Raw genomic sequence first — 24035 nt, 5'->3', positions numbered from 1 at the left:
TTAACTTTGAACACAGCACAGTTTCAGATCAGACACTATAGTTTGAGCTGTAAACAGCAAAAATATTACATAATAAAAATTATAATTTTCTGTAAAAATTATTAAAACATTTTATATTAAAACAAACCAATTGAAATAAAATTAGCACCTATTAATATTGGAAAACACATATCTAAACATCTGAACTGGTTCTAATTATTATAACTTAATCTCAGCACTTTTAACAATTCAATAAATGTTACAAAATATATACACACTCTGACATCTCGAGAGTTAATGATGCTCACACACTTTAGATCAATTAAAGAAAGTTATCTTGACACAGACCAAATAGTGAACGTGCGTTCCCTACGCTGCGCAAGAACAAAAGCCAAAATCACAAAAATAAACACTTTGCATTTAATATTTCACATAAATAAAATGATTGACTTGTACTGAAATATGTGACAATAAAATTAAATCAGCACAAGGAGAAGATGATGCCGCCAGTACAATGATCGGACCTAAAGCCTTGTGGTGTTGGGATAAGTTTGCATTATTAATAGTTAACATGTTGGAGGTAGGCTTGCTCTTATCAGAGGTTAATGAGATTGTATGTGTTATCAGAAACCAATTTGGGAGAGGAGGCAAGGATGAACCTATAGCTAGACTGATAAAAGCTGTTGCCATCCTGGTTATTGGAAAGCAGCAGCTATCCCTGTGACAGGTTCTCCGTAATATCACCTGGTATTCATTTGTCTTTTATGGTTATGTTGGGCACAAATATCTGTACTGGCTTTGTTGAACTGACTCCACTCTATGGCAGGATCTAGGGTCCATTCAGGGTATCTAGACCACATTCAATCAGCATTGCACTAAAGGGTTTTCACGCAATTACTAGAAAAGGGTGTTGAGTGCCTGCACATACCCTTTACTTGCACCACTTTAACAATGCCCGCAAAGGTCTAGACTATGAATAAGGGTAAAATGACTTTGCTTATAAGGCACATAGCACCATCTGTGAATCTCCGCATTAGCGAAGGTATATGGATGGAGTAACTGACTGTGGGATCATTTTTAGACACATGGCGCTAATGATGAGTTCTCACTAGTTCTGCTCAATTACACGTTCCTAGATGTTTCGTACAGTACATTAAAAATCTCTGGGTGTTATGAGCTTCCAGTTCTGGTGTTCCAGACAATATTCATAAACTGACAATAATTCAAATATTACACTGTAAATGTCGACGCTCTTTATTGTGCTTGCAGTTCCAGACATTTTAGGAGAAATCTTTGTTAGAACATGATGGCACGTTGAACTGGAACGCAGAAGGAAGATTGTTTCACCCAGAGCCTGATGTATCAGAGGAAGCACACAGGGCCATTCTCTAAATACAGCTGATCTTCTTCTAGGTGCGATAAGGTGGGAATCCCAACCACGGGAAGTTTACTTGTCTCCTGCGAGTGAAACATGAACTGTGTCTTGTGCCACGCTCCATCCTGAATCTGGACAGAACAATCAGATTTATTAGACTGATAGCCGAAATATTCAGACTCCTGTGCCACCATGCATGCAATACGATGGCACGTTCCATCTCACACTGACAGTTTATTTTTACAATTTTCACCTGGTCAAGATATGCCACTACTTTGTCTCATGACAATGGATATTATGTATATGTAAAGGAAAACTGCTACTTGTTTTCATTCTGAGTTAATTGTTACATTTCATTTAATTGTTTTGTTCATGTATACCAATCATTTGAATAATCTTCTTACGCCTCTCCATTTTCAGTGAGATTGGGTAGGAATGAGCCGCTATCTGAGCCAAGATTATTCTGAGCTGAGGTAGTGCCAGAAATGATAAAAACAGAGGTGTGTTATAACAGTTAGTTCCTCCGTAATGGGGTCTGATCAGAGTATTCTTGGCAGCCATATATGCAACAGAAAGAGAGAACTAATGGTGCAGAAAATCCCAGGATAACAGAAAAGTAAATAAAACGTCCACGGTCCTATTTATAATTGATAGAGCTTAACCTCGCTCTAGTCTGAATGGCGTACAGTGGTACAATCCCCACTTATAGGATTCGTAGGATGGTGTAGGTAGGCAGATGTATCATCGGTATGAAGATCATAAAAAATATATAAAAGAGACAGCAATAGTGCTCACAGTATAAAAGGTACCAGGAGTATAAAGTAATGAATTGATACTCACATATAACTTCACTGGAACTTCAAATCGGATACCAGGTAGAAAATAATAAAAAAGTAAAATGGCACACTCACAGTGGAAAGAGGCCACAATACCTTTATTAAAATGCAATGTAAAACAAACAGTTAAAATATCCACAACGCGTTTCACCAAAGTGGCTTTCTCAAGTGGAGGTAGAAAAATCATACCTGGCAGGCTTAGGTTTATATAGGGAGTGATGGTGTGGTCTAAATGATGGTCATAATTGAAATTATAATTCTTTTTAAAGATGAACAAAAAGGGTCTAGAATGGTGTTAGACCATTGTAGGGACTAGTTTATAAAATTTGGAAGCAAAAAGAAGCTTCTAAAGGTGAGAAAATACCAAAAATAGCAGGTCATGCGCCATCTTGGATCATCGGGACGTGTTACATGACCGCGCGCAATGGGACATGGGAAATGTAGTGCGGCCAGAGTCTGGTCGCATCCACAAACTACAAGAGAGAGGGAAGCTCCTCCTAAAAGGGACAGGGAGCTAGTAATATAAAGGATATTTAGACTCCACATGGTAGCAGCCCTGTTTTTTTGAGTCTTTACTAAATAAACCCTTTATAGGGAACTTAATTCAAGGGGAAAGCATAATTTTAATAAAAAGATATGTAAAAAGGCTATATTGGCAAGTAAATAGATGTGAATACTAAAAACAATAGTATAAATCCTAAAATAAGAGGGAAATCCATAATATAAACAGGTAATATGTATCTTTATATAAAAACGTATATCATAGAGACTTACCATAGATAGGTAAAGCACATTATTAACGTTAATAAAAGGGAGAGGATATACCTACATGATTGTAAAAAAAGGCCGTATCTCAATCATTCCACCTCCAAACACTTTTTACAACATAATAAAAATCTTAAACTTTTAAAATGTATAGGTATACAAAAATGTAAAATTCCTTGAGAGGTGGTGATTTTAAGAAAATTCTAGGCAAAAAAGAAACATATTTAGTTTTCCTTTTAAAAACTCTTATGCCAGATGGTCTTAATGTTGATTTTGATCTTTTAAATTTCTTATAACTGCATTTTTTTTTTTAACAATCATGTATGTATATTAATAATGTGCTTTACCTATCTCTGATAAGGCTCTATTTTTATTAATTATTTATATATATTAAGATATATATTACCTGTTTACATTATGTATTTCCCTCTTATTTTATGATCTATACTAATGTAAAATTCCTTGGAGAGGTGGTGATTTTAAGAAAATTCTAAGCAACAAAGACACGTATTGGATTTTCCTTTTAAAAACTCTACGTATCCTATAAGTGGGGATTGTACCACTGTACAATTGTAAGTAGGACCATATAAGTTTTATTTACTTTTCTGTTATTCTGAGATTTTCTGCACCATTAGTTTTCTTTTTCTCTGATATATTTTATTGTATCCCCCTCTCCCCTTGGACGTAGGCGTGTGCACGGGGTGTGCCGGGTGTGCCTGGGCACACCCTAATCTCCGCGGCCTGCCTATGGATTGAGACTGGCAGGGGAGATCTCAGGATCTCCCTTGTCGGCTCATGCAGAGCCAGCGCTATCCGAGCATCGGCTCTGCTCTAAGCCTCCATGGGCGTGGGGAGATCAAAGATCTACTTCACCGGCCCACAGCAGCATGGAGGGAGGCAGGAGAGGACCCGGGGAGCTCTAGCCAGCAGCTCCGCCGGGTTCCTCTCGCAAGATCTGAGCGTTGCCGCAGGCTAGAGTTCACTCTCCACTGCACCACCAGGGATGGCAGCAGCACGGGATATTAACTAAATGGCACCCCCACCCCTAACCCACACAATCACCCAAACATATAGCACGCACACAAACAGCACCCTCACATACAGCACTTACACACATACAGCACCCACACAGAACAACACACACATACAGCACCCACACACACACAGCACCTACATACATACAGCACCCTCACACACACAGCACCCACACACATACAGCACCCACACACACACAGCACCCACACACATACAGCACACAAACAGCACCCACACACATACAGCACACAAACAGCACCCACACACAGCACCTACACACATACAGCACCTACAAACATACAGCACCATCACAGACACAGCACCCTCACAAACACACACACAGCACCCTCACACACACCAGCACACTCACACACAAACAGCACCCTCACACACAGCACACTAACAGCACCCTCACAAACACACAGCACCCTCACACACACACACAACACCCTCACACAGCACACTAACAGGACCCTAACAAACACACACACAGCACACTACCAGTACCCTCACACACGGCACACGAACAGCACCCTCACAAACACACACACCCAAACACCCTCACCCACATAGCACACTAACAGCACCCTCACACACAGCACCCTTACACACACACACACCACCCTTACACACACATCACCCTCACACACAGCAGTGTATGTATGTGTGTGTGTATATATATATATATATTGTCAGGATATTTATATCGGCAGACATTTTGTGCTAAAATAGAAATTTAAAGTGTATATTTCCAGAGTCACTCAGAACAGAGCAGACTCCATTTTGCTATTTTCAGGCTAACAAAGATACATAAAATTTCCATCCCTTCTGTAACCAGCCACTGAGCCTGAGCTAAGGAATGCATTATATAAACAAGCCAAGTGATAAGCAATGAAGCAGGGGGATGGAAGGCTCTGTCTAAATGTTAATGGAATAGAAATAATTCTAAACACAGACATTAGTGACAGAGAAGACAAGTAATTAATATTACTTTCTAAATTTTACAAGATCCCATTGTAACTAAGGGGTGAACTGGAGTTTACAACGGTCAGTTTTAGAAATTACAACAGAAATTGTCGACGCACTGTCTGGAGAAAATCCAAAGAAACGCTTTGAACTGACAGCAAATGTAAGTTATGGTGGTTATTTTAGATAAGCCAAATGACGTCAAAATCGTCATCAGGAAAAGTTAACTGTTTCCTGGATAGGAAGGTTTAGTGAGGCGAGACTGCCCTCTATGGACCAAATACCTAAATTGCAATCGGCAGGTTGACCACACCTTCAGTTTCCTATTGGCCTTATCAACTAATGACGTACAGAGAGTCTGGCCCTTTAAAAGTGAGGACAAAGGGAAGAGAGAAGTTAGTTGGGAAGTTGGAGTTTTGGGCTTTCAGATTCGGACATGCAGAGAGATCCATGACAGATATTCACTCTGGGACTAACACTCAAGAAACACTCCTGGACACTTAGAATTTTTCTAACCAACACTATTTTTACTATTACTTACATACCTCCATACAACCAATCATACACGCATTCAAGTTCCTGGGACTACCTAATCATCTGATGAAAACATCTACTTAACTAGTAATTATGCTGGTTTTATTTAATTAATCTAAATTCATTAAAATCTAATAGCATGATATATGACTGGAGAATATTTAGAAATCTTAGTTAACTAAAGAATATATAGTTATAAACATTCCATTCTGCAGGTGGAATTAAGAATAATTATATATTAATGTGATATTATCACGTGTTAGCATACCGCTGTTTTTATCCAGGTGATTTGCTCTAAATAAGATAAGATATCTTTTTAGGCAAATTAAAATTCGGTTTATAGAATCCGGTAGATTATTCTTATTGGATGGTTCCAGGAAATGATTAATGAGCTGATTTGAATGTTATTTTAATTGAAAATTACATGAGAATAGGATATTATATGCCTAGGAGGATATAGCCAGCATTGAAAGGGTTATTCAGTTGAACTGTTAGCCAAGGTTTTATGGCTTTTCGCTGGACTGTGTGAAGTTTTACCCTCATAAATCTAAAGTCTTGACAGTTCATGCTGTTAGTCATTGGAACGTGTTTTAACATTTAACACGTTATACTAAATATTCACTGATTATTATCATGCATGCTGCCTAATATTATTATTATTATATTTGTCACAATAAATTATATCTATTTTTATAACAAATTGTGATTTTATGTGTATGGAATACATTTCACTTACATGATAACGATCTCTAAGATCTAAGAGAATTGAAATAGTGGGCAATTCTCGACTGTTTAATATTATCATCCCATATATATCCCCACAATATATACACATACATATACACACGGCCTGTATTTGTGCGTTAGGGTGCACACCCTAATGCAATAGGGTGCGCACGCCTATGCCCCCTTGGAGCTATATTAACTCCCCTCCGTGTTATACAGATTGACTTTTCGTTTTATATATTTTATTGTATCCACCTCTCCCTTCTCCCCTCTGAGTTATACAAATTAATGGCTTTCAGTCTGATATATTTGTGGCGAAAGTAACCTCGCCACTGGTTCTTGGAGGAGCCTGTTTGCCAGCATCCTGCCTCAGGAATATGGGCCACGCAAAAAGGCTCATAAAAGACTTGTTAGTGCCTTTTTGCTATTCTGTTTGGTAGATTGCATTCCCTGCCTATTCTAACATTGTCCCGTTTGACCACTGAACAACCGCACGAATCAGAGACCACCCGGGAGCTTGTTAACACCTATGAACACCTTGGAATGGTTCTCACTGCAGTGTTCTAATTGTTCGTCTGGGTGGCCGCAATTCTTATGGACAACCACGAGGTGGCGGCCATCTTGTTCGCATGAACGCAGGCAGCGGTGTTTGGGCATGAATCTCATGGAACTAAATTCGGACACAGAAACTCCCGAACACCGCTGGACTTTCATCATCGCCTGCGTTTGATTCTATACAATTTAGAACGGCATTGTTCGGTGAAATCGTTCGTCTGGATGATAGGAACAAGCTCCAGGGTAAGAACATTGACTATGTTCGGTAGTTTGTTCGTTTTCCAAACTACCGAACTACACCGACCGCAAGCCCTGATTCTCTGGAACTGTTTTGGGCATGGGACCATGCGTGCAGTCGGTCAAATATAAGACTTCCAGGAAATTCCTGAACCCCTAAAATGATCTGGGTGATTTTTGAACACGTTGGTCACCCAGATCAGGGCTATCAGGGGATGTAACTTTGGTGGGGGTTTTGTATGTTTTTAAGGTATTGTTGGGGTTTTATAAAAAATTGTGTTTTTCGGCCTGGACATAATTGAGTTAGTACAGTCCATGACTCAATTATCTCCCAGGTACAGAGGAGGGCTTATCTGATAATGTATGGGAGTGTCCTGGATCTGAGAGCCAATGTGGTTGTGTCATTTATACTGTGGTTTACTCTCAGGTCCGGGGGGGGATTGCCCCTTGCATGGGGACTTGCATATAAGGCCAGTTGTGGCTACCATAAAACGAGTTCCTGCTTATGCTCAACATAGAGCCTTGTCTCATGTGTGGGGGAAACTGCTGTATCTACCCTGGGGATTGCTATATAACTATACTCCTCTGGATTATGATCACTTGCTCTTATAAGAGCAGCCTGCTACACTCTCTTGGAGGAGAGGTCTACACACTGGTCTTGGGTCCAGGGTGGGTGGAAGACAGCAACACCCCAACCAAGCTGTAATGCTGGAAGTGGGAACTACAGTACTGATGGTGTCTGGTGGAGTGCTTAGAGTCCTCGGTGAGCACTAGGAGTATCGATTGGCGGTCTGCCACAATATTGTATCGTATCCCTCTCTCCCCTCCCCGAGTTATACAAATGAATGTCTTTCAGGCAATGTTTTATCATATCCCCCCCTCTCCCCTCTCAGCTATATTAAAGGAACACTACAGTCACCTAAATTACTTTAGCTAAATAAAGCAGTTTTAGTGTATAGATCATTCCCCTGCAATTTCACTGCTCAATTATCTGTCATTTAGGAGTTAAATCACTTTGTTTCTGTTTATGCAGCCCTAGCCACACCTCCCCTGGCTATGATTGACAGAGCCTGCATGAAAAAAAAATAGTTTCACTTCCAAACAGATGTAATTTACCTTAAATAATTGTATCTCAATCTCTAAATTGAACTTTAATCACATACAGGAGGCTCTTGCAGGGTCTAGCAAGCTATTAACATAGCAGGGGATAAGAAAATCTTAATGAAACAGAACTTGCAATAAAGAAAGCCTAAATAGGGCTCTCTTTACAGGAAGTGTTTATGGAAGACTGTGCAAGTCACATGCAGGGAGGTGTGACTAGGGTTCATAAACAAAGGGATTTAACTCCTAAATGGCAGAGGATTGAGCAGTGAGGCCGCAGGGGCATGTTCTATACACCAAAACTGCTTCATTAAGCTAAAGTTGTTCAGGTGACTATAGTGTCCCTTTAAGGGCTTTCAGTTTCGTATATTTCAGTATCTCCCCTCTGAGTTATACAAATTAATGTCTTTCAGTCTGATATATTTGTGGCGAAAGAATCCCCCTCTCCACTTAGAGCTATATGAAGGGCTTTCAGTCTGATATTTTTTATTATATCCCCCTCTCCCCTTAGAGCTATATGAAGGGCTTTCAGTCTGATATTTTTTATTATATCCCCCTCTCCCCTTAAAGCTATATTAAGGGCTTTCAGTCTGATATATTTTATTATATCCCCCTCTCCCCTTGGAGCTATATGAAGGGCTTTCAGTCTGATATATTTTATCATATCACCCCTTGGAGCTATATTAAGGGCTTTCAGTCTGATATATTTTATTTTATACCCCTCTCCCCTTAAAAGCTATATTAAAGGCTTTCAGTCTGATATTTTTTATTATATCCCCCTCTCCCCTTAGAGCTATATTAAAGGCTTTCAGTCTGATATTTTTTATTATATCCCCCTCTCCCCTTGGAGCTATATGAAGGGCTTTCAGTCTGATATATTTTATTGTATCCCCCTCTCCCCTTGGAGCTATATTGAGGGCTTTCAGTCTGATATATTTTATCATATCACCCCTTGGAGCTATATTAAGGGCTTTCAGTCTGATATATTTTATTTTATACCCCTCTCCCCTTAAAAGCTATATTAAGGGCATTCAGTCTGATATATTTTATCGTATCCCTCGTTAAGCCCATCCTAAGGACCGGTTATACGTACCTATATTGTATCCCTTTTTTATGGTTTATGTTGCTTTGTTTTAGAGTTACTGAACCCCCTTTACAAGAAGACCCCTTTATTCACTGTCCTGTGTCAAAGGCTGAGCAGCTGATAACTGCTTACTGTTTACAATATGTGTCTCCACTTGTAGTCTGACAGTTGGGGCATACGGGTTGTGCCTGTTTTTTGAGTGCTTGTATTTTATCCTTTCCAGATGCTACCAAACAGCTAAAATCTTTATCCATACAATATTCCGGTTCATTTGAAGTCTGTTTTGCAAAATCTAGACATTGTTAACCCCTTAAGACCGCAGCCAAATGTACAAGTTGTGATCCAAAAAAACGTAAACAAAACCTGGCATTTGCGCTATATGTCTGTCCAACCATAATTCACCTCTTTCATATTAAATGCACCCCCCATTATTATATATCATTTTATTCAGGGGAAACGGGGCTTTCGTTTAACATCAAATATTTAGGTATGGAACATAATTTAATATGAAAAAAATATTTTAAAAATGGGAGAAAATAAGAATTTTTTTAATTTTTTTAGTTCTACGTGACATTCTAACTGTGAATGTCATAATACTGTTTGCTTTTACTGCAATACAATACACATATTTGTATTCAGCGATGTCTCGCGTGTAAAACAGTACCCCCTGTGTACAGGTTTTATGGTGTTTTGGGAAGTTACAGGGTCAAATATAGCGTGTTACATATTTCAGTTTTTTTACATTGAAATTCGCCAGATTGGTTACGTTGCCTTTGAGACCATATGGTAGCCCAGAAATAAGAATTACCCCCATGATGGCATACCATTTGCAAAAGTAGACAACCTAAGGTATTGCAAATTGAGTATGTCCAGTCTTTTTTAGTAGCCACTTGGTCACAAACACTGGCCAAAGTTAGTGTTAATATTTGAAAATGCAAAAAACTAATTTGAACGCAAATTTTGGCCAGTGTTTGTGACTAAGTGGCTACTAAAAAAACTGAACATACCCTATTTGCAATACCCTGGGTTGTCTACTATTGCAAATGGTATGCCATCATGGGGATAATTTTCATTCCTGGGCTACCATACGGTCTCAAAGGCAACCTGGCGAATTTTAATGTGAAAAAACTGAAACGCAAACCTTATATTTGACTCTGTAACTTTTGAAAACACCATAAAACCTGTACATGAGGGGTACTGTTATACTCAGGAGACTTCGCTGAACACAAATATTAGTGTTTCAAAACAGTAAAACATATCACAACAATTATATCGTCAGTGTAAGTGCCATTTGTGTGTGAAAAATGCAAAAAATGTCACTGTCACTGACGATATCGTCGTTGTAATATATTTTACTGTTTTGAAACACTAATATTTGTGTTCAGCGAAGTCTTCCGAGTAAAACAGTACCCCCCATGTACAGGTTTCATGGTGTCTTGGAAAGTTACAGAGTTAAATATAGTGCTAGACAATGTAATTCCCTGAACTTTTGGCCTGGGTTGGCAGGCAGGTCCTGCAAATTGTAATTAATAAAATGACCTAATTATGTAAAATTATTACATAAATATATGCGTAGAATTATTATATATATATGTGTGTATATATATATGTGTGTATATATATGTATATAATTTTTTTAAATTATTTTTATTTATATATAGGTATATACATAGTGATATATACGTATATACTTATGTATATAGATATATATATTATTTCGTTCTACATGTATTTTGATATCAATATATATATATTAATTTTAAAATACAGTTAGAACGAAATTACGCATGTTTATATATTTTTTATCTATTTTTTTTTTATTATTTTTTTTTTTTTTTATTTATTTTTTTAACGTATTTATATATTTATTTATTTTTTATTATATATAAATATATATATAATGAAAATTATATATATATTTAATCAATATCATTGTACGTGTATTTTGATATTAATATATATATATAATTATGTATATATTAATATTAAAATACACGTAGACAGTGTATGCATATTTATGTGTATGTGTGTATATGTGTGTATATATATACTTAGATCATATATATAATAAATATATATATGATCTAAGTATATATAATTTATTTTTACACTGTTTTAACATTTTTTATTTTTTTTTCAGACAGCAGGGGGAGTACCTGTCATTACAGGCACTCCCCCTGCTGGCAATGCCTTGGACGGCTATGCCGTCCATGTGATCGCGGGGTCCTCGCAAGGACCTCGCGATCACATGGCCCTGAGCGGCTGAAGAGGACGCAGGGGGACTCCCTGGGCTCCCAGGTAAGTCCCCCATACCGCGATCGCCGGCGTGGGATCGCCGGCGACCGGGTAAGTACATAAGATCGCAGGACGTACTATGCCGTCCTGCGGCTTTTAGAGCCACCAAAATAAGGACGGCATAGTACGTCCTGCGGTCTTAAGGGGTTAAAGGGGCATTCCATTACCCAAATTATTATAATTTTTTTTTTTAGAAAAATCACGGTTTAGAAGATATAGCCCCAAAACATGAATGTATTTCATTATGCATTTTTCATTGGGGTAGATCTAAAAATAGCTTGCCAAAGCTACTGATCTCTTGTCTGCTGCCTTTGCAAGCCCTCCCTTTCGTTCACAGCCCAGACCTTTTGTGGTTGTCCTTCCCAATGCAGTGCAATGAGATGTATTTGCAAGGTTCCTCTGAGCTTAACAACCAGAAAATAACAGGACACACTTTTCACTCACAAAGCATTTCAGCAAGATAAAGTGGTTTAGGGTCCAAAGTGTCCCTTTAAAGTGTGATCAATGTTTCTATTTTGCTTTTCGAATGTCTGAAAATCACCTGAATTTATTTTGCAAATCCAGAGTAGAGGAGTTCAGACTTCACTAAATATCCCCATTGATATGTGATAAGCAGGAATATGACATGGTGTGCTAGAACAGTGGAGTGTTTCTTACCTCGCATTCATCCTGAACAGTTATTTCATGTGACTGATTTCCTTCAAACATGTGCCGGTTCCATCCTTTGAAGATGATCGGTGGATCTCGTCCTATGACCGAGGAGTTCAGACAATGTATAGTGAGTGTATGGGTGACCTCCGAGCTCAGTAAATGGAGAAAATTCATCTGTACCTTTCCCACACCAAACTCCAACTAGATGAAAGAGGTAAACAAGGAACACTATTCATTGGATCTCATGGTAGAACGTTATCAATCAAGAATAGCAAGATCAGTTATTCTGGAAGAAATATCAGTTTTAATGGAGTGATTCTTGCTCTTGGCTATCCAGTGGAGGCCAATATCTGCTAATAGAATGGTAACATTCTGATTTGTATCTTTACAAGCTTATTCCTTCCTTTTATTTTGACTTATTTTCTTTTAGTTGCATGTGATGTATAAAAGATATTCTAAGTGACAATGTTTTCGAGGGTTACCCTTTCCTTCAGGAGTGCAGCCCCTTCTATTTTGTGATTAGTTATGTTACGCTGTTCCATTCCCCTTTTTTTTTATGATAAAAAAAATGTCATACTTAGTGTTGTGTTAGGTATACATACATACTTTTAACAGGAAGTCCTTTAAAAAAAACATATATATATATAATATGTATGGGGGCACTTAAAGAAAATCCCTTAAAGGAACACTATAGTGTCAGGAATAAAAACATACATGTTATAGTGTATAGTCCTGATATGGCTGCTTAGGATATAATCAAAGTTTGATTATATCAGCCAATCCAATGCTTCCAATAGGAAGCATTAGGAGTCTATTGCACATGCGCTGCGCCAAATAGCATCTCCTCGTGGACATATATTGAATCAATGCATCGCTATGGGGAGCATACTGAAAACCAATGCCACATTGGATGAGAAAAGCACCTCTAGTGGCCATCCAAGTGACCGCACCTAGAGGTGTTAATAGACAGCAATGTGAACACAGCCTTTTCTGTGAAGGCAGAGATTGACTATAGAGATCAGAACAACTACAAGATGTAATGGTTCTGGTACAAGATGTAATGGTTCTGGTACAAGATGTAATGGTTCTGGTACAAGATGTAATGGTTCTGGTACACGATGTAATGGTTCTGGTACACGATGTAATGGTTCTGGTACAGGATGTAATGGTTCTGGTACAAGATGTAATGGTTCTGGTACAAGATGTAATGGTTCTGGTACACGATGTAATGGTTCTGGTACACGATGTAATGGTTCTGGTACAAGATGTAATGGTTCTGGTACAAGATGTAATGGTTCTGGTACAAGATGTAATGGTTCTGGTACAGGATGTAATGGTTCTGGTACAAGATGTAATGGTTCCGGTACAAGATGTAATGGTTCTGGTACAAGATGTAATGGTTCTGGTACACGATGTAATGGTTCTGGTACACGATGTAATGGTTCTGGTACAAGATGTAATGGTTCTGCTACAAGATGTAATGGTTCTGGTACAAGACTTAATGGTTCTGCTACAAGATGTAATGGTTCTGCTACAAGATGTAATGGTTCTGGTACACAATGTAATGGTTCTGGTACACGATGTAATGGTTCTGGTACAAGATGTAATGGTTCTGGTACAAGATGTAATGGTTCTGGTACAAGATGTAATGGTTCTGGTACAAGATGTAATGGTTCCGGTACAAGATGTAATGGTTCCGGTACAAGATGTAATGGTTCCGGTACAAGATGTAATGGTTCTGGTACAAGATGTAATGGTTCTGGTACACGATGTAATGGTTCTGGTACAAGATGTAATGGTTCTGGTACACGATGTAATGGTTCTGGTACAAGATGTAATGGTCCTGGTACAAGATGTAATGGTTCTGGTACAAGATGTAATGGTTCTGGTACAAGATGTAATGGTTCTGGTACAAGATGTAATGGTTCCGGTACAAGATGTAATGGTTCCGGTACAAGATGTAATGGTTCCGGTACAAGATGTAATGGTTCCGGTACAAGATGTAATGGTTCCGGTACAAGATGTAATGGTTCCGGTACAAGATGTAATGGTTCCGGTACAAGATGTAATGGTTCCGGTACAAGATGTAATGGTTCTGGTACACAATGTAATGGTTCTGGTACAAGATGTAATGGTTCTGGTACAAGATATAATGGTTCTGGTACAAGATGTAATGGTTCTGGTACAAGATGTAATGGTTCTGGTTCTGGTGACTATAGTGTCTCAAACTTCTAGTTTGCTTGTTTTTTTTTGTTCCAAAGTTGGACAACTGCCTCCGTCGTTAAGGAATTAATTGTCTTGCATTTTGATATGGTTTAATACCCTTTGATATGTTTATGGAGAATGTCTTTACAGAACGCCATCGGTGGCAGCAGGTCTGGAAGCTATTCAGAAATAATGAGAGGGAGCTTATAGCCACTACTTAGCAGACTCTACTCGCTAACTGAAGCAAAATAAATTTTAGTGAGTAGTGGCTGGCAGGGCCGGATTAAGAGCACACTGGGCCTGGTGCTGACAAATATGATGGGCCTAATTACGGAATCTTATCGACCAAAAACACTAAAACAGTCATACCTCCCAAGCGTCATGTATCTGATGGAGATGGTGCTGGAGGGAAACTCATAGGATGCGGCTATAAGAAAACACATACTCTATGCTAATCTCTCTCTGATGTATGCTTTCATCTTTCAAGTAAATCCATAACCCCTAACAGCAGTGTCCAGTGAAGCAGGAAGTCAATGGGCAGGGTAAAAGGGTGGCCACTGGTGCGAATCACGTGACCAGACCTGCCAAAAGGGGAGAACATGCCCAAAAAGGGGGCATGTCTGTCCAAAGAATTGTAAGGTCAGCCTGGCATGAATGCATGTCAGGCTGCCCGCCAATCCTGCAGGCTGTCCAACTAAGGGCATACTATGCAGGCAGCACCCTGGGCTTGACATAAATGCGTCTAATGATGCACTCACTCCATGCTTTCTAAGGACTGTCCCCTAGCACTCGCTGGTCCACTTGTCTCCTTACCTTCTTACTAGCAGGCAGAAGTTCCTGGTATATAGTCTGAGACAGATAAAAGGTGTATGTAGTGAGTGTAGAAGAAAGGGAACATGCCACAGTGTTAGACAGGCCAGCGTCTGCATTACCTAAACTAATTTTATTGTCAGCCAGTCCACACAGGTTTTGTTCCCATACATCCCTCTTAAGCTTCCAAACTTAAAGGGACACTCTAGTCACCAGAACAACTGCAGCTGATTGTATTTGTTCTGGTAAGTAGAATCATTCCATTCAGGCTTTTTGCAGTAAACACTGTCTTTTCAGAGAAAATAACTCTGATGGTCACTCCTTAGATGGCTGCTAGAGGTGCTTCCTGGGGCAGTACTGCCTAGTGGGCAGCACTGCCATTCAGTGTCTCCACCCTCTGCATGCAGACACTGAACTGTCCTCATAGAGATGCAATGATTCAATTTATCTTTATGAGGAGATGCTGATTGGCCAGGGCTATGTTGGACTTGTGCTGGCTCTGTCCCTGATCTGCCTAGTTGACAGTCTCAGCCAATCCTATGGGGAAGTATTGCACTTTGCTCAGATCACCACTTCTGATGATGTCAGCAGACAGTCAATTCAGAGGCAGAGCCAGCAGCTGCAGACTTGGATACAAGTTATATTTTACTATACTTAGGGAGGCAAGAAGGGGCCAGGGTGGTGGTTTTAACATAATAGATATACATGATTGTGTTCCTGACCCTATAGTGCTCCTTTAAGCAAGAGTATGTGAAGAGTAGTTAGGGTTGCCACCTTTCTTGGAAAAAAATACCAGCCTTAATCATTTGTATAATCACAAGGAGTGACAGAGAAAATTCTATAAAATCACCAACAAACTACTCACAGTTTGATTCTGCTGTATAGATGGATTGCTCCCAGTGTCTCAGTGTCCCTATGTATCACAGTGTCAGTGTCCCCATGTCGCCCAGTCCCCTAGTCTCCCAGTGTCTCAGTGTCCCCATTTCTCCCAGTGTCCCAATGTCTCAGTGTGTCCCCATGTCACTAGGATACTGGGGACACAGTGAGACATGGGGACACAGAGACATGGGGAGACTGAGAGACCCGGGGACACAGAGACATGGGGACACTGGGAGACATGGCGACACTGAGACATTTAGGGAAACTTGGAGAAATGGGGACACTGAGACACTAGGGACACAGACACTGGGAGACATGGGGACACTGAAACATTTGGGGACACTAAGACACTAGGGACACAGAGACATGGGGACACTGGGAGACTATGGGACACAGACACTGGGAGACCTGGGGACAGTTGTGGACATAGACATGGGGACACTGGGACATATAGGGACACTGGGACACATGGGGACACTAGGCACACTGAGAGACATGGGACACAGACACTGGGAGACTTGGGGACACTGTGACACTGGATGGGGGACACTGGGAGAAATGGGGACATAGTGTCTCCGTGTCCCAATGTCTCAGTGTCTCCCAATGTCCCTATGTCTCACAGCATCCCCATGTGTCTCAGCATCCCCATGTGTCCCAGTGTCCCCTAGTGTCCCAGTGTCCCCTAGTGTCTCAGTGTCCCCTAGTGTCTCAGTGTCCCCTAGTGTCTCAGTGTCCCCATTTTTTCCAGTGTCCCCAAGTGTCTCAGTGTTTCCAGGTCTCCCAGTGTCTGTGTCCCCAGGTGTCCTAGTGTCTCAGTGTCCACTAGTGTCTGTGTCCCCATATGTCCCCTAGTGTCTCAGTGTCCACATGTGTCCCCTTGTGTCTCAGTGTCCCCATGTGTCCCTGCTGCCTTTCCCCCCATCCCTCTCTTACCTGAGCTGTAGAGCTGCTGTCTGGACTCTGTGCTGTGTTGCTGCTCCCCCACGGATCAGTAAGTAGTAGAGAGAGGCAGTGATATGCTGTAACTTCCTATCCTTGCCTCTCTCCAAACACAGTGACCCCTACTGGCTGGTGCTGGTATTGCAGAGTAATCTCCATTTATTCGGAGAAAAATACCTGCATTTGTATTGCCGGTATTACTGCAATACCGGCACAGCGAGGCAGCCTCAAATACCGGCTGTGCCAGTAAAATACCAGTCAGGTGGCAAACCTAAGAGTAGTGTGTAAAAAAAAAATATATACATATATATATTTTTTAAATGGGCCTATTCCATGGGCCTGGGCCTGGAGCGGCAGCTCCATCAGCCCCTATGTTAATCCGGCCCTGGTGGTTGGTAAAAAGGAGCAACAAGCCCTGTGTAAGTTATTATCAATGTAAAATAGTAAATGATTAGGCTTGGAACTGGTTATAAGGAACTCCAGAGAGAACATGGTTTATTTACTATAGATTGCACTGCTGTGATATGAAATACCACAATAATATCCAATTCAGCCAATGTTTTGAAAACATGTATTTCTGTCTGGCGAAATTCACAGTTTAGTAAATAATCTACAGGCATGCTTGTGGTATATTTGATACCTTTGTCACAGTGATGGGCGATAAGCAGGTCTGTCCGCCGGCAGTGAAATTGCAGAAAACCTCAATGGCGTCCGAAGGGCAGCCCAGGTTAGGATCGACCCAGTATTTCCCTGTCACAGACAATGACATAGATGATTATTCAGAGCATTTGGTTAAAGTTGCAGCTTTCTTTCTTTGTGCACATAGTTAACTTGCAAACACATTAATCCAACATAAATTACGAGATATCAGAAGACAAAGTAGGGGCTACTTTATCTTACAAACGAGATGATATTTGGTAAAATGTAGCAAAGACAGAAGTGTCAGCCACCAGGCATAGCTTTCCATAAACAGTCTCACAGGGCAAGTGTCAGATCCTCTAGGAACACTACATTGGTCTCTCTGTTATTTCATGCAGTCACAGACTGTTTATGGTTTCAAGTAGTGATGTCGCGAACATAAAATTTTCTGTTCGCAAACAGCGAACGCGAACTTCCGCAAATGTTCGCGAACGGGCGAACCCGGCGAACCGCCATAGACTTCAATAGGCAGGCGAATTTTAAAACCCACAGGGACTCTTTCTGGCCACAATAGTGATGGAAAAGTTGTTTCAAGGGGATTAACACCTGGACTGTGGCATGCCGGAGGGGGATCCATGGCAAAACTCCCATGGAAAATTACATAGTTGATGCAGAGCCTGGTTTTAATCCATAAAGGGCATAAATCACCTAACATTCCTAAATTGTTTGGAATAACGTGCTTTAAAACATCAGGTATGATGTTGTATCGATCAGGTAGTGTAAGGGTTACGCCCGCTTCACAGTGACAGACCAAACTCCCCTTTTAACGTACCGCAAACTCCCCATTTGCACAAGGTTGGATACCAAGCTAGCCATGTCCCGTTCCTTGTCCTCACTGATGTCATTGAAGGTCTCTTCCTCCACCCAGCCACGTACAACACCAAGGGTCCCCGAAAGGTGACAACAAGCCCCCTGTATTTTTTTTTTTAAATGTACACTACTGTTATACCAGATATGAGTTGCACTGGTGTGACACTGTGCCCTGGCAGGCCCTGAAATGCACACGTGTGAAGGAAACTGACTGCTATTATATTACAGTCAAAAAAGTGTTTTTTTTTTTTTTAAATGCAAGCTATTGTGCCCCAAAAACGTTCGTGTGTGGGGGTGCTGGAATGACGTTGGCCAATGGGAGCCTGAATCAACTTTTGGCTCCCACTGCCCCTTTAAGAGCGAGCTTGTGACTCGAGCCGTGCTCCTAGTGCCAGGCGGGCCACGTGACCGATCACTGCGGTCAGTGCACGCGGCTAAGTCAGAAGAGGAGATCAAGCTGCATGCGGCTCGTGTGGGGGCAGGAGTGATCCAGCCACGCGCGGCTTTAGCTTAGGAGCCAGGTCGGTCCCAGGATAAGGTAAATACAGCCACAACCACTTATCCCAATCACACACCTTTCCTAACGTCCTATCCCATTAAAAGCATATTACCGCGTATTTAATAAAACAGATAGACCCCCCTACTTCATCCAGGTTACCGATCGATGGTTCGATATTCTGAGCCCTCTCTAATTTACTGTACACGACTATTCGATATTCCCACAAATTTTATATACCATTTTATGTTTGTTTGAGACCACCTTAAAAATATTGGATATTGCTAAAAATCATGATCACTATGTTTCTGAACATATATATTATATTATTCACTCACTCTCTGAACCGGCCTAAGACATCATGCTGCCTAGGTCCAACGATAAATGACTATGGGGGATAATGTATAATAAACACAGGTTACTGGCTATGGGAGGGATACTGTATAATAAACACAGGTTACTGGCTATGGGGGGGTAATGTATAATAAACACAGGTTACTGGCTATGGGAGGGATAATGTATAATAAACACAGGTTACTGGCTATGGGGGGATAATGTATAATAAACACAGGTTACTGGCTATGGAGGGATAATGTATAATAAACACAGGTTACTGGTTATGGGGGATAATGTATAATAAACACAGGTTACTGGCTATGGGGGGATAATGTATAATAAACACAGGTTACTGGCTATGGGAGGGATAATGTATAATAAACACAGGTTACTGGCTATGGGGGGATAATGTATAATAAGCTCAGATTACTGGCTATGGGGGATAATGTATAATAAACACAGGTTACTGGCTATGGGGGGATAATGTATAATAAACACAGGTTACTGGCTATGGGAGGGATAATGTATAATAAACACAGGTTACTGGCTATGGGAGGATAATGTATAATAAACACAGGTTACTGGCTATGGGGGATAATGTATAATAAACACAGGTTACTGGCTATGGGAGGGATACTGTATAATAAACACAGGTTACTGGCTATGGGGGGGTAATGTATAATAAACACAGGTTACTGGCTATGGGGGGATAATGTATAATAAGCACAGGTTACTGGCTATGGGGGGATAATGTATAATAAACACAGGTTACTGGCTATGGGGGGATAATGTATAATAAGCACAGGTTACTGGCTATGGGAGGGATAATGTATAATAAACACAGGTTACTGGCTATGGGGGATAATGTATAATAAACACAGGTTACTGGCTATGGGAGGGATACTGTATAATAAACACAGGTTACTGGCTATGGGGGGGTAATGTATAATAAACACAGGTTACTGGCTATGGGGGGATAATGTATAATAAGCACAGGTTACTGGCTATGGAGGGATAATGTATAATAAACACAGGTTACTGGCTATGGGGGGGATAATGTATAATAAGCACAGGTTACTGGCTATGGGGGGATAATGTATAATAAACACAGGTTACTGGCTATGGGAGGGATAATGTATAATAAACACAGGTTACTGGCTATGAGAGAATAATGTATAATAAACACAGGTTACTGGCTATGGGAGGATAATGTATAATACACACAGGTTACTGGCTATGGGGGGGATAATGTATAATACACACAGGTTACTGGCTATGGGGGATAATGTATAATAAACACAGGTTACTGGCTATGGGGAGGAGGATGTATAATAAACACAGGTTACTGGCTATGGGGGATAATGTATAATAAACACAGGTTACTGGCTATGGGAGGGATAATGTATAATAAACACATGTTACTGGCTATGGGAGGGATAATGTATAATAAACACAGGTTACTGGCTATGGGGGGATAATGTATAATAAGCACAGGTTACTGGCTATGGGAGGATAATGTATAATAAACACAGGTTACTGGCTATGGGAGGGATAATGTATAATAAACACAGGTTACTGGCTATGGGGGATAATGTATAATAAACACAGGTTACTGGCTATGGGAGGGATAATGTATAATAAACACATGTTACTGGCTATGGGAGGGATAATGTATAATAAACACAGGTTACTGGCTATGGGGGGATAATGTATAATAAGCACAGGTTACTGGCTATGAGAGGATAATGTATAATAAACACAGGTTACTGGCTATGGGAGGGATAATGTATAATAAACACAGGTTACTGGCTATGGGAGGGATAATGTATAATAAACACAGGTTTACTGGCTATGGGGGGATAATGTATAATAAACACAGGTTACTTGCTATGGGAGGGATAATGTATAATAAACACATGTTACTGGCTACGGGAGGGATAATGTATAATAAACACAGGTTACTGGCTATGGGAGGGATAATGTATAATAAACACATGTTACTGGCTATGGGAGGGATAATGTATAATAAACACAGGTTACTGGCTATGGGGGGATAATGTATAATAAGCACAGGTTACTGGCTATGGGAGGATAATGTATAATAAACACAGGTTACTGGCTATGGGAGGGATAATGTATAATAAACACAGGTTACTGGCTATGGGAGGGATAATGTATAATAAACACAGGTTACTGGCTATGGGAGGATAATGTATAATAAGCACAGGTTACTGGCTATGGGGGGGTAATGTATAATAAACACAGGTTACTGGCTATGGGGGGATAATGTATAATAAACACAGGTTACTGGCTATGGGAGGATAATGTATAATAAACACAGGTTACTGGCTATGAGGGGATAATGTATAATAAACACAGGTTACTGGCTATGGAGGATAATGTATAATAAACACAGGTTACTGGCTATGGGAGGGATAATGTATAATAAACACAGGTTACTGGCTATGGGGGATAATGTATAATAAACACAGGTTACTGGCTATGGGAGGGATAATGTATAATAAACACAGGTTACTGGCTATGGGAGGGATAATGTATAATAAACACAGGTTACTGGCTATGGGGGGGATAATGTATAATAAACACAGGTTACTGGCTATGGGGGATAATGTATAATAAACACAGGTTACTGGCTATGGGAGGATAATGTATAATAAACACAGGTTACTGGCTATGGGAGGGATAATGTATAATAAACACAGGTTACTGGCTATGGGAGGATAATGTATAATAAGCACAGGTTACTGGCTATGGGAGGATAATGTATAATAAACACAGGTTACTGGCTATGGGGGGATAATGTATAATAAACACAGGTTACTGGCTATGGGGGATAATGTATAATAAACACAGGTTACTGGCTATGTAGGATAATGTATAATAAACACAAACACAAAAAAAAAAAGAATGCAGCTTCAGAATTAATCTAAATTGTATGCTGTCTAGGAGGTAGGAGGGTCTGGGAGGGAGGGTCTGCTGCTGATTGGCTGGAATGTGTCTGCTGACTGTGAGGTACAGGGTCCAAGTTTACTCAATGATGATGAATAGGGGGCGGACCGAACATCCATGGCGAACGCAAACACACTATGTTCGCCAGGAACTATTCGCCTGCGAACCGTTCGAGACATCACTATTAAAGGGACACTTTAAGCTTTGGCTTAAAGAGAAACGATAATGCCATGAAAAGAAACACTATAGCTTCTCCCTCCCCTTGGTGCTCCCCTTTTGTCACTTACCTGAGTCCAGCGCCAATATCCCTCGGTGATGACCAAAAGTCGCCTAACAGCCCGGAAGTCCCTCTAGTGTCTGGTAGTCATCTACTAGAGGTGGAGTTAACTAGTAACAACTGCAATAATTACCTTTGAAGGGATAAGGGACCTGGGACAGTGCACACAGACAATTCCAATGAACTGCAGTGGTCTGGGTTCCTATAGTGTCCCTTAAATGAAGCAGTTTTGGTGTATAGGTCGTGCCTCTAAAGTTTTACTGGTCAATTCTCTGCCATTTAGTTAGGAGTTAAATTACTTTTGTTTCTGTTTATTCAGCCTTAGCCACACCTCCCCTGGCTGTGACTGACACAGCCTGCTTTACAACAAAATCAAATGTAATTTACTATAAAAGTTTTTTTTTTCTCTCCTGCTCTGTAAATTTAACTTTAATTACATACAGGAGGCTCCTGCAGAGTCTAGCAAGCTATTAACTGAGCAGTAGATAAAACACTAAATGAAACAGTTTTGCAATAAAGGAAGTGTAAACATTAGATGACTCTTTACAGGAAGTGTTTAGGAAGGCAGTGTAAGTCACATGCAGGGGTGTGTGACAATGGCTGCATAAACAAAGAGATATAAATAGCAGAGAAGTAAGCAGTGAAACTGTAGGGGCATGATCTATATGCCAAAACTGCTTCATTAAGCTAAAGTTGTTTTTGTGATTATAGTGTCCCATTAAATGAACAGCCTAAGGAGGCAAAAAGTCTTTGAAAGTAATTTTTTTTTTTTTTAAATCAATGAGTACTTTTGTTCACATATTCACAATCTTAGATAATGCTTAAAGGAACAAATCTTTCTTCCCAAAGCTACAGTGTCCTAGTTGCAGGTTGATTTAGGTTCCCCCCCTATTTTCATAAGAACCTGTGACAAAAAAAACATATTTCTTTGTTCCCGTTATTTTTCCCTGCGTTCGGTAGATTGATCTACTGAACATCAACCGCCCCCCTGGCTCATTCAGCTTCAAAGAAAACCACAAACTTAGGTGCTCTCTTTGTGTGGCGACCGTTCATATAACCAAAGAACATGTGTGCTGTCTCCCGAAAGCAGGCAGCGGTACTTGGTCATTGAGTGTCTGGAACTAAGTCCGACATTCGACCCCGCGAACACCAGTCATCTGGTATGAATGCCTGATTCCTTCCATGACAAGCCAGGAGAGCGCTGTTAAGTAGGATTGTTCGCACGAACCAGGCGAACAATCGCTACTTATGAGCCAGGGGAACCGTTCAACTTTTGGTTAGTTTTGTAACTCCTGAAGGTGACTGACCGCTACCACTGATTCTCTGGAACTAATTTGGGCAGACGTCACGTGTGTGTGGTCAGGCAAAACTTCACCCCGGTGGCGATTCGGCTGTGTTTGTGGGATCTGAGCGCTATTTAGATATGTTGGGCGCTGAGATCCAGGTTATCTGAGGATATATTATTTGTGGGGGTT

General features: G+C 40.4%; 1 protein-coding gene across 4 annotated transcripts in view; it reads right to left on the bottom strand.

Annotated features, from left to right (window-relative positions):
* Positions 1–487: 487 nt before the first annotated feature.
* Positions 488–24035, bottom strand: part of COL24A1 (collagen type XXIV alpha 1 chain) — an 808926-nt gene continuing 785378 nt past the window's right edge. For all 4 annotated transcript variants that reach the window (XM_063427613.1, XM_063427615.1, XM_063427616.1 and 1 more), the window contains 3 exons: positions 17613–17722; positions 12146–12340; positions 488–1485 (listed from right to left, as the gene is read on the bottom strand). In XM_063427613.1, coding sequence (XP_063283683.1) covers positions 1342–1485; positions 12146–12340; positions 17613–17722 — 449 coding nt within the window. In that variant the 3' untranslated portion in view covers positions 488–1341. The remainder of the gene's footprint in view (positions 1486–12145; positions 12341–17612; positions 17723–24035) is intronic.

The sequence above is a fragment of the Pelobates fuscus genome, chromosome 7 (assembly GCF_036172605.1).
Source record: "Pelobates fuscus isolate aPelFus1 chromosome 7, aPelFus1.pri, whole genome shotgun sequence".
Taxonomy (NCBI): domain Eukaryota; kingdom Metazoa; phylum Chordata; class Amphibia; order Anura; family Pelobatidae; genus Pelobates; species Pelobates fuscus.
The sequence above is the reverse complement of the archived record's forward strand: the minus strand, read 5'-3'. Positions and strand labels throughout refer to the sequence as shown.